The sequence below is a fragment of the Gekko japonicus genome, unplaced genomic scaffold (genome assembly GCF_001447785.1).
Source record: "Gekko japonicus isolate JY-2015 unplaced genomic scaffold, Gekko_japonicus_V1.1 scaffold1701, whole genome shotgun sequence".
Classification (NCBI taxonomy): Eukaryota; Metazoa; Chordata; class Lepidosauria; order Squamata; family Gekkonidae; genus Gekko; species Gekko japonicus.
The window spans coordinates 156,578-171,661 of NW_015167586.1; the positions used below are offsets into that span (position 1 = coordinate 156,578).

Below are 15,084 nucleotides of genomic sequence, written 5' to 3' on the forward strand. Positions count from 1 at the left end.
AGTTTCTGCTGTTGGGTGTGGCCTATTATGCTAATGAGTTCCTGCTGGGTGTGGCCAACTCAGGAGCCAGCCGGAACTCCGTTCCTGTGCGTTCCTGCCCAAAAATAGCCCTGCTAGGTAGTATGCATGGAGCTGCGGTGGCTCAAGTGGTTAAGACGCTGAACTGCAGGCTGTGGAAGGTCAGTAGTTCAGTGGTTCAAGACCCGGGTGCCGCAAGACAGGGTGAGCTCCTGTCTCTAGTTCCAGCTCCTGTCAACCTAGCAGTTCGAAAGCAAGAAATTGCAAGTAGATAAATAGGGACCACTTCGGTGGGAAGGTAACAGCGTTCCGTGCGCCTTGGTGTTTAGTCATGCCGGCCACATGACCACGGAAACGTCTTCGGACAGCGCTGGCTCTTCGGCTTTGTAACGGAGATGAGCACCGCAACCCTAGAGTCGGATTCGACTGGCTTTCGAGCAAGGGAACCTTTACCTTTTTAGGTAGTATGCAGTGTTTCAGACTTCTGGTCCTTCCTCAGGAACAAAGAACAACATTAGGAAGTCTCATTCCAATTTCTTTACAGGACAATACTATTCAGTTTCTTTATGCTTGGGTCCTGTTTACATAGAAGCAACCTTGAGAGGTGCACATGAAAGCTTAGGAGACCTGGCCCACTCCGTCATGCGGCACTCAGGTCTCGAACTGCTGAACTACCAACCTTCCAGCCTGCAGTTCAGTGTCTTAACCACTTGAGCCACCGCAGCTCCTTAGATGATACATGTTGTTGTTCAGTCGCACAGTCGAGTCCAACTCTTCGCGACCCCATGGACCAGCTCCTGCCAGGCCCTCCTGTCTTCCGCTGTCCTCTGAAGTTGGCTCAATTTCATGTTCGTTGCGTCGAAGCTCCTAATTTTAAGAGCAGAAAAAATAAATTTAACTACAGAGAGTGTGATTCCTTTATTGCTACCAGCCAAGAAAAGTAAAAGGTGACAATCATGCTAGCCGACAGGGAACTTTGCAACAAGATGCATTGTAAGCAAGTCCTTTGAGTGGAATATAAACCACAACTAAAGATCTTCAGATCATATAAAGACAATTGTAGTCAAGCAGAGATGAAAGTGGCCCAGTATGTAGTACCAGTAAGAAAATGGACCATCTTCTGGTAAGGCATTTAAGTTACTTTCACCCCTGTGCTTGAGAGAGCTGAAATTGTATGGTAGAGTCATCCATTACTTTGAGTACATCTACAGATTTCTTTCGGCCCACTGCTATTTTCTGGTCAACAAGTTTTCACAGATTTCTTTGAAACAAGAATACCTGTTTGACTACAGGCAAAGCCAGGAGGAGAATGCACAGAGTGAGCAGTGAGGCCTCTTCCAGTCTGCCTTCAGCTGTCTGGAAGAAAACAACAACTGTTGTTTGAAATGTAGTATGCAAAGCTATTCCTGGCAAGGAAATAACTTGTGAGAAATGGCTTGCCACCTCCATTTTGGTGTACTGGGCTGTGTTTAAAGGTATAGGAGCAAAAAAAATGTGTAAAAAACCCTAGAAACTTTGGAATGAAACAGAGATAGTGTCCGAGAGGGTAGGATGCAATGAAATGGAGAGGACTGATTTTAATGGTGACAGTGATTTTCCGGACAGTGGTGCTGGTTCAGGCTCATTTGCTGATGGATTAAATGGCATAATTGACAATCTGTAGAGTTAAAAGAGGGAAGTTAGTATGATCCAGGGGTCCTTTCCTGCAGGAGCGCACAGGAGCGGAGCTCCGGCAGTAAAGAGCCCAGGGGGTGGGCACATGCAACAAGCCCCGCCCCCTGCTAATGAGTTTTGCTAATGAGCTCCTGCACCTCTTTTTCTACAAAATGACCCCTGGTATGATCAGATCTCTTAATATCTTCTGGCAAGACAGTGATGAATCCAGAGATTAAGGAGTTCTGTTGTTTGTGGAGTCTGAAACAGTTGTGAAGCTAGCACGGACTATGGTATGGAAGCAGAAGAAAAGGCACATGAGCAACCGAACTGTACATAGATCAGAAAGAGGAATTGGGGGAAATGAGGCGGGACACTATGGGAATGAGTTGAGGCAAGCAGGGCCGTGAAAGGAAGAGGCAGACGTAAAATGAAATGACTGGCACTGAACAGCACATGCTGTGGTTGTACTGTATTCCCAAAGATGCGTTGTCTATTCCTATTCCTGCTAAACCAAAGTGTTCGTCCTGCAAACAGCAGGGGGATCGCCAAATGGGTTGCAAGGACTGAAGGGCAGAATTGGGGCATCCTCCTCTGTTTTTTAAAAACCTTTTTGGGCATGTTTTTACCTATGCTGTAGCTAGCCTAATTTGAATATGGTAGGTTCAATATCTGATACTGACATGCTGTCCATCATGATAGCGGAGTTCCACTGCAGGCAACAGGCTTCCTGGCCCATCATCCGTAACATGTGGACGAGGCATGCATCACAGAGACATGTTCTAAAGTTCTGTGCCTCCTAGGTGCTCATGGGCCTGCTTAGGATTGGGGTAACTGTGTGCAGGAAGAAGGTGTTTCAATGTCCCTCCTGACTTCATTTTCCTGACCTGAAATAGCCCTTGGGAGCTGTCGTCATGAAGCTGGGGGAAAGGAGTTGGCCGAAAGGCTGAAGCACTCTTTTCTTGTGTGCTGCAGTCCCAATTTGAATCAGACCCATGCACACCTGGGAGACACAGAACACCTGAACAGGTCTTGGTCAGGTGTGATTGTTGTTGTTTAGTCGCACAGTCGAGTCCGACTCCTCGCGACCCCATGGACCAGATCACGCCAGGCCCTCTTGTCTTCTGTCGTGCTCCGGAGTTTGCTTAATTTCATGTTTGTTGCCTCAATAACACTGTCTGACCATCTCATCCTTTGCCGTCTCCGTCTTCTTTGACCTTCAGTCTTTCCCAGCATCAGGGTCTTCTCCAGGGAGTGCTCCCATCCCTTCTCATTTGGTGGCCAAAGTATTTGAGCTTCAGCGTCAGTATCTGGCCTTCCAGGGAACAGTCAGGGTTGATTTCTTTTAGGATTGACTGATTTGATCTTCTTGCAGTCCAGGGGACTCTCAAGAGTCTTCTCCAGCACCATAATTCAAAAGAATCTATTCTTCGGCACTCGGCCTTCCTTATAGTCCAACTCTCGCAGCCATACATGACTACTGGGAATACCATTGCTTTGACCATACGGACTTTTGTTGGCAGGGTGATGTCTCTACTTTTTATTATGCTGTCAAGGTTTGCCATCGCTTTCCTCCCAAGGAGCAGGCGTCTTTTAATTTCATGGCTGCTGTCACAGTCTGCGGTGATCTTGGATCCCAGGAACGTGAAGTCTGTCACTGCTTCCACAACTTCTTCTTCTATTTGCCAAGGAGTGATGGGGCCGGATGCCATGACCTTAGGTTTTTTTGATGTTGAGTTTCAAGCCAACCTTTGCACTCTCCTCTTTCACTCTGAGTAAGAGGCTCTTTAGGTCCTCTTCACTTTCTGCCATTAGAGTGGTACCGTCTGCATATCTGAGGCTGTTGATATTTTCCCCAGCAATCTTAATTGCAGGTGTGATTGGGTCTTCGCAATGACTTTTCTTCCTTTTTTGCAGGCACGAGATCAGAAGGTGTCTGGTGATCTGGAAGCTGCCCATCGCTATGGCTCCAAGGCCAAATGCTACAACATCCTTGCCACGGTGTGGAATGTGGTTCTGCCACTGGTGCTCATTGCTCTGGTGATCACAGGCGTCCTCCATCTCTCCAAGCTGGCTCAGGAATCCATGGACTTTTTGGCTTACAGACTCTTTCCTAATGAGGACGACGACAAGAAATGAGCGGAGAGCCTTGAGCATTCCAGGGGACTTCGCTTTGGCCATTCAGGTGGCTTCTGACAGAGACTGTCAACTGGTGTGACCCAACCACTGCACAACAAGAAACCTCTCTTAGTTCTAATTCAGATCACCTGTATCGATGCATTCATGTTTCTTGGAACTCATCTCAAAGCTCACCCTTTGGAGATGCAGAAGATATAAAAACGGATCCTTGGCATCCTGCCTAGGCTCGAGGCTGAGCTTAGCTGCCAGTGTTTCCCACCTGCCGTCTCTCTTTTTCACTGGTGGTCTCTTTAGCTTTCTGTCCTCTCTGTTAGTCTTGCACTCCAGACACACAGAGCACGGTAGCCGAGAAATGTGAGCAATCACATTGATTATGCTCACAAAACTGCCTACCGCTTTTGCAATCTTAGTCCTGGGTATTATTATTACTATTATTATTATTATTGCTGTGGCTAGTTAGTGGAGTAGACCCTACCCCCATACTACCACTCCACTAAGCAAATTTTGGAGCCTTCCTCCAGCCTAATGAGCCATTCTCCAAGTTAAGTGGCTTTTCCTTTGGGGGAAGAGCCACGTAAGTTGGAGGAAGGGTCCTCAGATTCAGAGGAGGCTTCAAATGAGCCAAAATAAAAGGTGGGGTATAGATGTTTAAATAAATCAATAAAGTGGTGGGATAGGCAGGGGTCATTTCCTGCAGGAGCGCACAGGAGCGGAGCTCCGGCTGTAAAGAGCCCAGGGGGCGGGCACATGCAACAAGCCCCACCCCCTGCTCCCAGCAGCCCTCAGTCAGAGCAAGAAGCAGCCAGGTGAGTTGCAGAGCTCCCCGCCGCCGCCCCCGGTCCAAAACAGTCCAGTGGCACCTTTAAGACCAAGTTTTATTCAGGTACAAGCTCTCCCTTCTCTGCGAGGACAGATCTGCACATTCCTCTGCCCCCCCCCCCAATAGCTAGCATTCCAAAACAGTCCAGTGGAGCCTGAGCGGTGGGTGTTGCCTTCTGACACACTTCCGGTGATGTCAGGGGGTGTGGCATACACAAATAAGTTATGCTAATGAGCTATGCTAATGAGCTCCTGCACCACTTTTTCTATGAAATGACCCCTGGGGATAGGGATAGGCTCTACCCCATTTATACAGAAGGTTAGCTAGCATGCTTTGCTCAATGTCTGTTAAACGAAGCACCGTCTTGTAAAGTTTCTTTATGAATGAGATTCCAGAGTAAACCATTTTGTAGTGAACAGGTAATTCACTTGCAAGATGCCGGTGAGATGGCGTATGTTCCAGCCCAAACTGGCTTATCTACAGACACATATTTGAGATATATTAACCAGGCCATAGTAAAGATCCTTTATAGTATTATGTAACAGTGTTACAGGGACATAAAACTTTTGGAACCTCCTTTGTTTCTTTTCTTAACTTTGACTGTATCTCCAGTTTATTTTTATTGCTGTAACTTAAATAATTACACAGCTTTCCTGTCTGATGTGCATCTAGTGGCATCTGTTAATAAAAACAACATGATGTGCTGTTTTTCATCTGGGTCGTGTCTTCAAGCTATTTTTTTGGCAGCATCAAGGACTAGGCACTTTTTCTGATCTAAACAGCAACGACAAAACACAGGATTCCAATACAGTTGTTTCATATGTACTGGGACAATAAGCAATTTGCCTAACTTCAGCCCTGCTCCCAGCATGCAGCATCAGCCCCAGCATACAAATGCAAACACCAGATACTATAGGGATGTGGTCACTGGTCACACACACTAAATAATCCACTTTCAGTGCACTTTCCACCTGGATTTTACTGTGTGAAGTGGCAAAATTCAGTTGGAAAGTGCATTGAAAGTGGATCAAAAGTGGATTATTTAGTGAGTGTGACTGCAGTCTAGCAGTAGAAAAGAGTAAGAGTCCAGGAGCACCTTAAAGACGAACAACATTTGTGACAGAGTATGAGCTTTCATGAGTCACTGCTCACTTCTTCAGATACGGCTAGAAGGATACTACAAGATACTACAGGCTGCGATCACACACACCAGTAGATCCGACATAGGCACAAGTGCCCGACGGATCTAAAGGGTGCAATCAGACAGCAACATCTGTGAAGCGTCCCACAGTCATCAGCAACCCGTGCTGCTCTGCCACGGAAGCGGAGTTAAAAGACACCTGGGAAAGTCCAGTAGTAAACGGGTTTCGATGGACGTTCCCATGTCTGATTGCTCAAGCGTGCACTCATACCGTCGGGATGGTCTGATCAGGCCATCCCGACTCGGTGCCGTTTCCCCCCTCTCTCTTCACAGTATGCGCATCATCGCATACCCATAGGGGGCCCTCGGTGCGGAGGTGTGATTCCTTGTTTATGCGCATGGGAACAAATGTGACAGGCTGTGCCTGCAGCTACGAAAGATGGTGTGACCTCGCAACTGCAGGTTGAATTACTCCGGAGGGAATAGCCTTGCTTCCCCTCCGCTTCAATTGGCACGTGTGACCGCAGCCTATAGAATAGCAAGCAGAAAAGGCTACCATTCTGCACTACATGGGCCAAGTGAGAAGAGGAAACACGAAACACTGAAAGAAGCCTTGCAGGGGCTTCTCATTTTCTCAGCTTGTTCTGAAGTCCACGATATCTTACTAGAAAGGTGAGATGTTATTACCTAACACAAACTTGTGGGGCCCTAGAATCTCACCCGAGAGAATTTTGCTCTAGATATGGGTGTCTGTGCCTAGTCTGAAGAATCATCCCAAGCCATCTGCAAATACTGAAATATTCACTAAATGGTCTAAGCAATTTTATACCTCCCAGCTTTACTGGTACAAAGGCAATCTGGGGGTGCACATATTACACTCTACGACTATCTACATTCAGCCTCATGTATGAATCACCAGGAATCAAGATGGTATCCTTCCACCCTCTGAAGAAACCGTAGGGCATGTGCTCAGCACCAGCACACGTCGCTCTGAGTCAGTTTGCACCAGCTTCCAACTAGTGATCAAAAAGATCTATGGGATTCAAGTGACAAAGAACAGTCCTTTGCATTTAGCTGTTCCTTTGCACTATGCATGGGGTATGGTACAGTTCTGGCACTGAGTCATTTGAAGCCACACAATTCCTGCTTTGCCTGATTACTCCCTGCCCCCTACGTTAGCACAAATAATGCAGCCCAAACATAGGTCCAGGAGAAATGGTTTGTAACTTACCAGGGGTCATTTCCTGCAGGAGCGCACAGGAGCGAAGCTCCGGCAGTAAAGAGCCCAGGGGGCGGGCACATGCAACAAGCCCCACCCCCTGCTCCCAGAAGCCCTCAGTCAGAGCAAGAAGCAGCCAGGTAAGTTGCAATGGGTGTTGCCTTCTGACACAGTTCCGGTGATGTCGGGGTGTGTGGCATATGCAAATAAGTTATGCTAATGAGTTATGTTAATGAGCTCCTGCACCTCTTTTCTACAAAATGACCCCTGTGTGGCCTTTCACTTTAGATCTTACATATTCTGTGGGTCAGTTTGCGGTCAACTTGTGATTAGCATAATGCGTGGACTCAAGAATATTTTTTTAAAAAAAAAACAAACCCCAAGTTATATTATGGTAAAGATAGCAGTGTACCTGCATTTCTGATACCCTATTAGCACATCAATACAAAATAACCAAAATGCCATACATCAGCTGATTAGGTCTGGTTCCCAATTTCTGGGCTGATGTTCTGCTGAACATCTAGTTGCTCACAACCCTCATTATCATTCTTCCAAGGCCGGCCCTTTGTTATATTTCTGGTTACATTTAAGAGAACGGGTTGTGGTGCAGCAACAGGCCCTGTAATTTACTGGTTTTGCAGCCTCTGTCACGCCAAGTGTACATGTACTGCCGTGTGTTCTAAAATAGGTCCTGTGAATAGAAAAGGCAGCTTTCCTGTTCACACACACTTGCACACTTCAGTCTTATGTGTTGGCCCTCCATTATTTCTTGGCCCGCCAGGACTGCAGGTTTGCCACAGAACAGAGTTATTTTAGTTCTGGATAATAGCAGTGAGGCTCTCATCTTTGAAGCATTGGAGGGCAGCTATTTTGTGGGATCACTTTAACGTTTTATTCCATGTTTTCCACCATTCGGCTCAATGGCAACGTGCAATTTTCAGGCCTGTCAAAGTCCTTGAGACAACGACAATGTAGTCATTATCAGCTAAATATTGCTGCTGGTGGCTTTGGCAAAACCAATAGGAATGTGCCATCCACAAGCGAAGCCTTCTCATTGGTATCTTGGCTGAGTACAACGGAATGCTAATTGCCTAGTGCAAAAATGCAGAAGTTTCTCTGTGGACAGAATGTCCAATGAACTAGGCCTTTACCTTCCATCGGAACACTGATTGCTAGGTTTCTGATTGGTTACAACATGATTCTGGATGGTGAAATGGTTATTTCTACCAGTTAATTAGAAGACGCTGGTCTCATGGCTCAACTCTGCACTAGATTTCTTACAGTGGGAATACAGATGTTTCTCACCACCTCTAGCAGCCCAATCCTAGGCACGTTTACCCATTTGTTTCTGTGAGGTATACTCCCAAGAAAATGTGAATATATTTGCAACTATTACTGTCTAGAAGCACTTAGGGTGAGTGCCTTATGCTGAGCCTGCCACAACTGGAAGGCCAGTGGGCCTGGGCCTGGAGTGCTGCTACCAGTCCAAGGGGACAATAATGAAGGCCAAGCTACACATCTGTGTTCTTAAACCGTTGGGTCTGGATTCCTACATCACACAGCAACACAGCAGCTGTGCGGAATGGATTTTAAATAATAAGGGTGGGGGACAGGGGTCATGTCCTGCAGGAGCGCACAGGAGGGGAGCTCTGGCAGTAAAGAGCCCAGGGGGCGGGTGCATGCAATAAGCCCCACCCCCTACTCCCAGCAGCCCTCAGTCAGAGCAAGAAGCAGCCAGGTAAGTTGCAGAGCCCCCCCCCGCCTCCTGGTCCAAAACAGTCCAGTGACCCCTTTAAGGCCAAGGTTTATTCAGGTAGAAGCTCTCCCTCCTCTGTGAGGACAGATCTGCACGTTCCTCCCCCCCCCCATAGCTAGCAATCCAAAACAGTCCATTGGAGCCTGAGCGGTGGGTGTTGCCTTCTGACACACTTCCAGTGATGTCAGGGGGTGTGGCATATGCAAATGAGTTATGCTAATAAGCTCCTGCACCTCTTTTTCTATGAAATGACCCCTGAGGGGGGGATTATTTCCCTGGCTTCCCTGTGGAGCAGCCAAAACAGGGAAATAACTCCTCCCCCAGCGCTGTTTTTCTGCATGGGAAAACAGCTTGCAGGGGGAAGGCAACCCCTTCCCCAGCAGCAGTGTTCCAAGCCCGTCTGCGCTCTCCTTCAATTTTTAAAAGCCATTCCCTGCAGGGGGTTGGAGCACCTTCCCTGTGAGGAAAAGCTGAAGAGTCTGGGACTTTTCAGTTTAGACATGAGATGGCTAAGGGGGCCCGTAGCTACAGTGGGGCATCTCGGGGCCCGAACCCCTGACTGACTGCCAAGCCCCCCTCAACTTCCAATTTTTCATTTTATTTGTGGTGGTCCCTTGGGGGGGGGTGTCTGTGCGAGGTGCCCCCTGACTTATTTTAAGGCCCCCCCAAATTAAAAAACCCTGGCTACGGGCCTGTGACTAAGGAGGGGGAGGCATGGTAGAGGTTTGTAACGTTATGCATGGAGCAGAGAAAGCTGACAAAGAGAAGTTTTTCTCCCTCTCCCAAAATACTAGAATTCGAGGGGATCTAATGAGGCTGATGGGCAGTAAATCCAGGACAGACTAAAGGAAATACTACTTTACATAGATGAGTGATTAAAATGTAGAATTTGCTGCCAAAGGATATAGTGATGGCCACAGGCGTAGACAGCTTTACAAGGGGATTAGACAGATTCATGGAGGATAAATCAGTGGCTACTAACCATGGTGACTAAAGGGTTGGCCACTCTGTGAGACAGGATGATGGACTAGAGGGGCCACTGGTCTGATCACAGGGCTCTTCTTCTGGTTTTATCCAGGGGTCTTGTTGTAGAAAAAGAGCTGCCGGAGCTCATTAGCATAACTCATTAGCATAACTTATTTGCATATGCCACGCCCCCTGACATCACCGGAAGTGACAGAAGGCCACACCCCCTGACATCACCGGAAGTGTGTCAGAAGGCCCGGCTACTTACCCTCCTGCTTCATCCTCATTCCCAAACGGAATGAGGATCGAAGCAGAGGGCGGGGTAAAGAAGGGGGCGGGGCTTCACCACGTGACCGCCCCGCCCCCTAGAGATTCTCTTCCGGAGCTCCGTACCTGAGAGCTCCCCCCCGACTAGAGCCCTGGTTTTATCCAAGTCCAACACTCTGTGTCACACAGTGACCAAAAATACCAGGTGCCACCAGGAGGTCCAGCAGTGGGGCCAGGACACTAGGAGCCCTCCCAGTGTTGACCCCTCCCCAAAGCACTTGCCCCAGACCGAGAGTTCCTATCTATACCTTGTGGCTAATAGCCACTGATGGACCTCTGCTCCATAGGTTTATCCAGTTCCCTCTTGAAGCTGCCCATGCTTGTAGCCACCACCACCTCCTGTGGCAGTGAATTCCATGTGTTAACCACTCTTTGAGTGAAGAAGGGAAGGGAGGGACCTCAGCAGGGGACCCTAATACAAGCCCTTCTGGTCCACATTCAGACTAGTTTCTCCCCAGTTGCTTGCAGGCCAGGTAAGAATCCCGGGCAGATTGGTTCCAGCCCATGGGCTGTATGTTTGACATGTCTGCACTATACCAAGCCAGCCCTTGATGACTGAAGTCTTCATATGCTGCCGTTCCAATCTGAATTGGGCCCCTGCAAACCTGAGAAACTCAGAACTTCCAAACACACCTCTCTACCTGACCCAGGGCCCTCCCCTGGGGAAAAAATATAAGGTGTAGTTATTAGTTACTAGTGTGAAAAGAAACCTAAATCCCTCAAAGGAGCAGGGGTGGGGTGGCTTACCATTTATCTATGTGAACATTGTTGCCCCCTAGTGATTAAGGAGTGTTTTTCAAAATTAAAGACAGTGTATGGTTTCCAGACAGACTAATTACAAGGCAAGAGGACTCCTTTCTCTTCCGCTTTAAGCATTCCCACATGCTGCCTTTGAGCAGGGAGGGCCCTGGGGATAAAGATAAATAAGATCTCCGCGAGAGGGGTACTGGGGCTCACGTGCCACGCCCCTTTTGATGGGTGAGAGGAACAAGCAAGCATGTAAAGTGCAGAAATAAGAACCACTGGGTGAAGTCAGGGTTGCCAGCTCTGGACTGGGACATTCCTGGAGATTTTGGGGTAGAGTCTGGGGTTTGGTAAGGTGAGGGACCTCAGCCGTTTATGATGCCAGAGAGTCCAAAGCAGGCATTTTCTCCAGTCGAACTGACCTCTAAAGTCTGGAAATCAGTTGAAACACACACACACAGCAGGGTCTCTATGATTCGGAGTTCTTGAAAAGAGTTTAAAAAGCAAAACTTTGTATAGAAAAAGATAAAGAAAAACACAGGAAGCTAATGTTAATGGGTGCTAGCCTTAAATGATCGGAGAACACATTTTTCGTGGAGCCCTTGCTTGCTTGAAATCATGGGTCACTCAGGGCCCACCTGACTGCACGGAAGGTGAAGCAGGAACTAGTCCTTTAACTGTATCTGATTTCCAGTGGCAAAGTCCCCTCAGAAGAAAAATTAGGCTGGGTGACTCCAAAACTGCAGAAGGTGCATTATCCAACAACTCAAACTTGCGCTGGTATGGTCGTTGGTTTGTAACTACCTTTAGGACACCTGAGGCAGCATCAGAGAAGGCATTTACGCTACCTCCAGTAGTATGATGGAGCTCCTGCACTTTTAATGATTGTGTAGAAAAAGGAATGCCATTAGGCAGGGGTCATTTCGTAGAAAAGGAGGTGCTGGAGCTCATTAGCATAACTCATTTGCATATGCCACACCCCCTGACATCACCGGAAGTGTGTCAGAAGGCAACACCCACCGCTCAGGCTCCACTGGACTGTTTTGGATTGCTAGCTATGGGGGGGGGGGGCGTTGCAGCTTTGTCCTCGCAGAGGAGGGAGAGCTTGTACCTGAATAAAACTGGGTCTTAAAGTTTCCACTGGACTGTTTTGGACCGGGGGGAGCCCTGCAACTTATCTGGCTGCTTCTTGCTCTGACTGAGGGCTGCTGGGAGCAGGGGATGGGGCTTGTTGCATGTGCCCACCCCCTGGGCTCTTTACTGCCAGAGCTCCACTCCTGTGCGCTCCTGCAGGAAATGACCCCTGTCATTAGGGACAGTTAGTCATGATATGTTCCTTCCTCCATAAAACTACTGGAGGAACCCTGTTTGGCACTTTCCAAGGCTAAAAGTGGAAGTCAGTTCTGCCTTCCAAACTCCTTTAAATAATTCTCTGCAACCTAACATCTACACATATTGGGCAGTGGGCATCTCACAGGCAGTGATCCACTATGTCGTGATAATGAACGTTTTCTTCACCTCAGCCAAGGAGAAAGGATTCCCAACCTGAGTTTGCCTCGAGGCCCACAGAATCCTTCCTCGCCTATGCAAATCAGCTCTATACCTCCATTAGGAGATGGCTCAGAAACGACCTTCTCCCTAAAAACCACTGGGTGGAGGAGATGTGACTGGATGTGAATAATAAAGTGATTGGTAGGGATGTGCATTCAGCTGCATCTGAGCCGGAAAAAATACCCCAAAGTACCTCATTAGTCTCTTCTTGGTATTTTCTCAGTCAAATACAGATCAGAGTCTATTTTTGGCTGTCTGATGTAGCCGCTCCCAGAAGGCTGGATAGCTGCAGTCAAAGGACATTTAAAGTGCTCTCATTCCCTTTAAATGCCTTCAGAATTCTCTCTCAGTTTGGAGAAGGCATTTAATGGGACTGTGAGCCCTTTAAGCACCTCCGGAGATCACTCACAGCTTGCAGAAGGTGTTTAAAGGGACCACAATCCCTTTAAACACCCTTCCCCCACTCCATTGGAGGATGGGGCACCCCTGGTCCACTCTTTTGGAAACTTGGTGGATTTTTTTTGTGGAGACACACCAGCAGCTATGCTGCAAATTTGGTGCCACTACCTCAAAAACAGCATTCCGTGCACCTTGTTTAGTCATGCCGGCCACATGACCACGGAAACGTCTTTGGACAGCGCTGGCTCTTCGGCTTTGAAACGGAGATGAGCACCGCAACCCTAGAGTCGGACTCGACTGGCTTTCGAGCAAGGGAACCTTTACCTTTACTTACCTCAAAAAAACAGGGCCCCCCCCAGCCCCAGGATCGAGTCCCCATTATACCCTATGGGGACCATTGACTATAATGGTACCCATACTGTATAATGGAGCAAGAAAAAAATCAGGATTCCCAAAAAATCCAGAATCCAAATACTGTATCAGTACTGGGATTTGGGAATATCAGGGAATACAGATTTTTTTGGATCCAATACACCCAAAACCCGAAAAATCCCCCCCTCCTTTTTTGCACACCCATAGTGATTGGACTTACAGCATGTGCAGTAGAGGCATCGTCACTCCTAAGTAACCACAAATGTGTATCATTATGCATTTAGGACTGAGAAGCAGGATTTCCAAATTGGCTTCCAGGCAGGTTTATGCTTTTGCACCTTATTTTTAGACATTATTTTAGAAACTTATCTTTATAAACTGCCATAATCTGCAATAATCACTTCCAATCCAGTCTCTAGCAGGGCCAACATGTTATAATACACATCCTCCCAGGTCCAATGTGACTCTTACAGGGCAAGACATTGACCCAATCAGGTTTTAGCTCAGAACCCAATTGTAGGAATGTAGGCTGAAAAGTACTGAGGTAGGCTGAAAAGTACTGAGACTTACTAGTGATTTCAGCTCTCATACTTTATTTCAGCTCAGAACAAGACAAACTAACCAGCTCGCAGGCTGGTTTATATGTGCAACAACCCCGCACCCAAAACACACCCACACACAAGTGATTGGCTATTTACAGTGGCCGAGAGTTTTATAGGCTCTCGGCCGGGAGCCTAGCCTGCTGATAGGTGCCGCCTAGGATCTGCTTGTCCCATTGTTACTGAGAGCACAGCTCAGCCGCTTCGCATGACCGCGTGGTGAAATGGCCACGCACGTGGTCTGGGATGGATACATTACATAGGCAAAGGAACCTGCTAGCATATCCAGGTTTATCAGACAAAGGCCTTTCCAGTCTAAGACAAGGGCTTTCCAGAATTATCACCTACTCAGAATGAAGACTATTATCCAGACAGTAGCCTCTGCATTCTGTAAAGGTTTATTTTGGCTTCAGAATACAGACCGTCTTTGACAACCCAGAAGGCTTTTGAAAGCTTTATATAGGAAAAAGCAACCTAAAAATCAACACACAAACATAAGACATGATGCAAACTCATTATTCTTAGTTGCAAGTGTTCTAAGGTATTGTTACAGGCTCATAATGAAGCATATTGTGCATTGTATTATTTACAAAGTAATAAAAAAGCAAAAGAACAACAGCAGGTCCACATCTGAAGGACTGTACAATCTAATTTCCAGATAAGGAGTGGAAAAGACAACAGAGGGAAAGGAGCAGCAAGTGTAATAAGGGTGCAGTGTGAGCAAGCACAGTTATGCTACAGTCAGTTTCCAATAAGAGTAGACTGCCTGCCAAGAGAGCTGGTAATCTGTGGATCCTCCCAAACACAGGTACACAGGAGTCACTGCGGGCTCTTTCTAGAAAAGCTTTCCTAGGATGGCAATATTACTTCATGCAACTTTTCCAGACAAGTCTCAGGCATTAGTAACATAGGCTATGTCTCCTATGTATACTAAGGTATCAGCTTCAGTGTCAGGAAAGAACGTGAAGACCAAGGTACATTTTCCGTTAATTACCTCCGATTGAAAATACTGAACTGAATAAAACATTAATCAAAGTCTGACAGCCATTAGTAAGTAACTGTAAACTGTTGTAAACGATAAAGAATATACAAAATAAAGCATGATTCAGAAAAGACCAGTTGTCAGCAAGCTGCCAAGAGTTTTTCGGTTTCCCTTTCATGCACATTCTTTCTCTTGCACTTAATTGCCGCTCCGCTGCAACGAGTGTCTTTCAAGGCCGCTGGAGGAGTCGCTAGGGGGATTGCTTTGGCTTTAGCCAGGATGAGCCGTGCGAAGCTCGCACCTGTTTTGCTTTTGGTAGCAGTTGGTTCTCAAGCCTAATGGCGCGCGCGGGAACCACAGTAATTGGATACTGCTGATGTGAATGTACTATAACCTTA

At 47.3% G+C, this 15,084-nt stretch overlaps 1 protein-coding gene across 1 annotated transcript in view; it reads left to right on the plus strand.

Moving 5' to 3' along the window:
* The window catches only part of LOC107112738 (interferon-induced transmembrane protein 5-like), a 6,370-nt gene extending 2,087 nt beyond the window's left edge, over nt 1-4,283 (plus strand). The window contains exon 2 of the mRNA XM_015413928.1: nt 3,589-4,283. Within this exon, the coding sequence (XP_015269414.1) occupies nt 3,589-3,810 (222 nt within the window). The 3' untranslated portion in view covers nt 3,811-4,283. The remainder of the gene's footprint in view (nt 1-3,588) is intronic.
* The last annotated feature ends 10,801 nt before the right edge of the window (nt 4,284-15,084 follow it).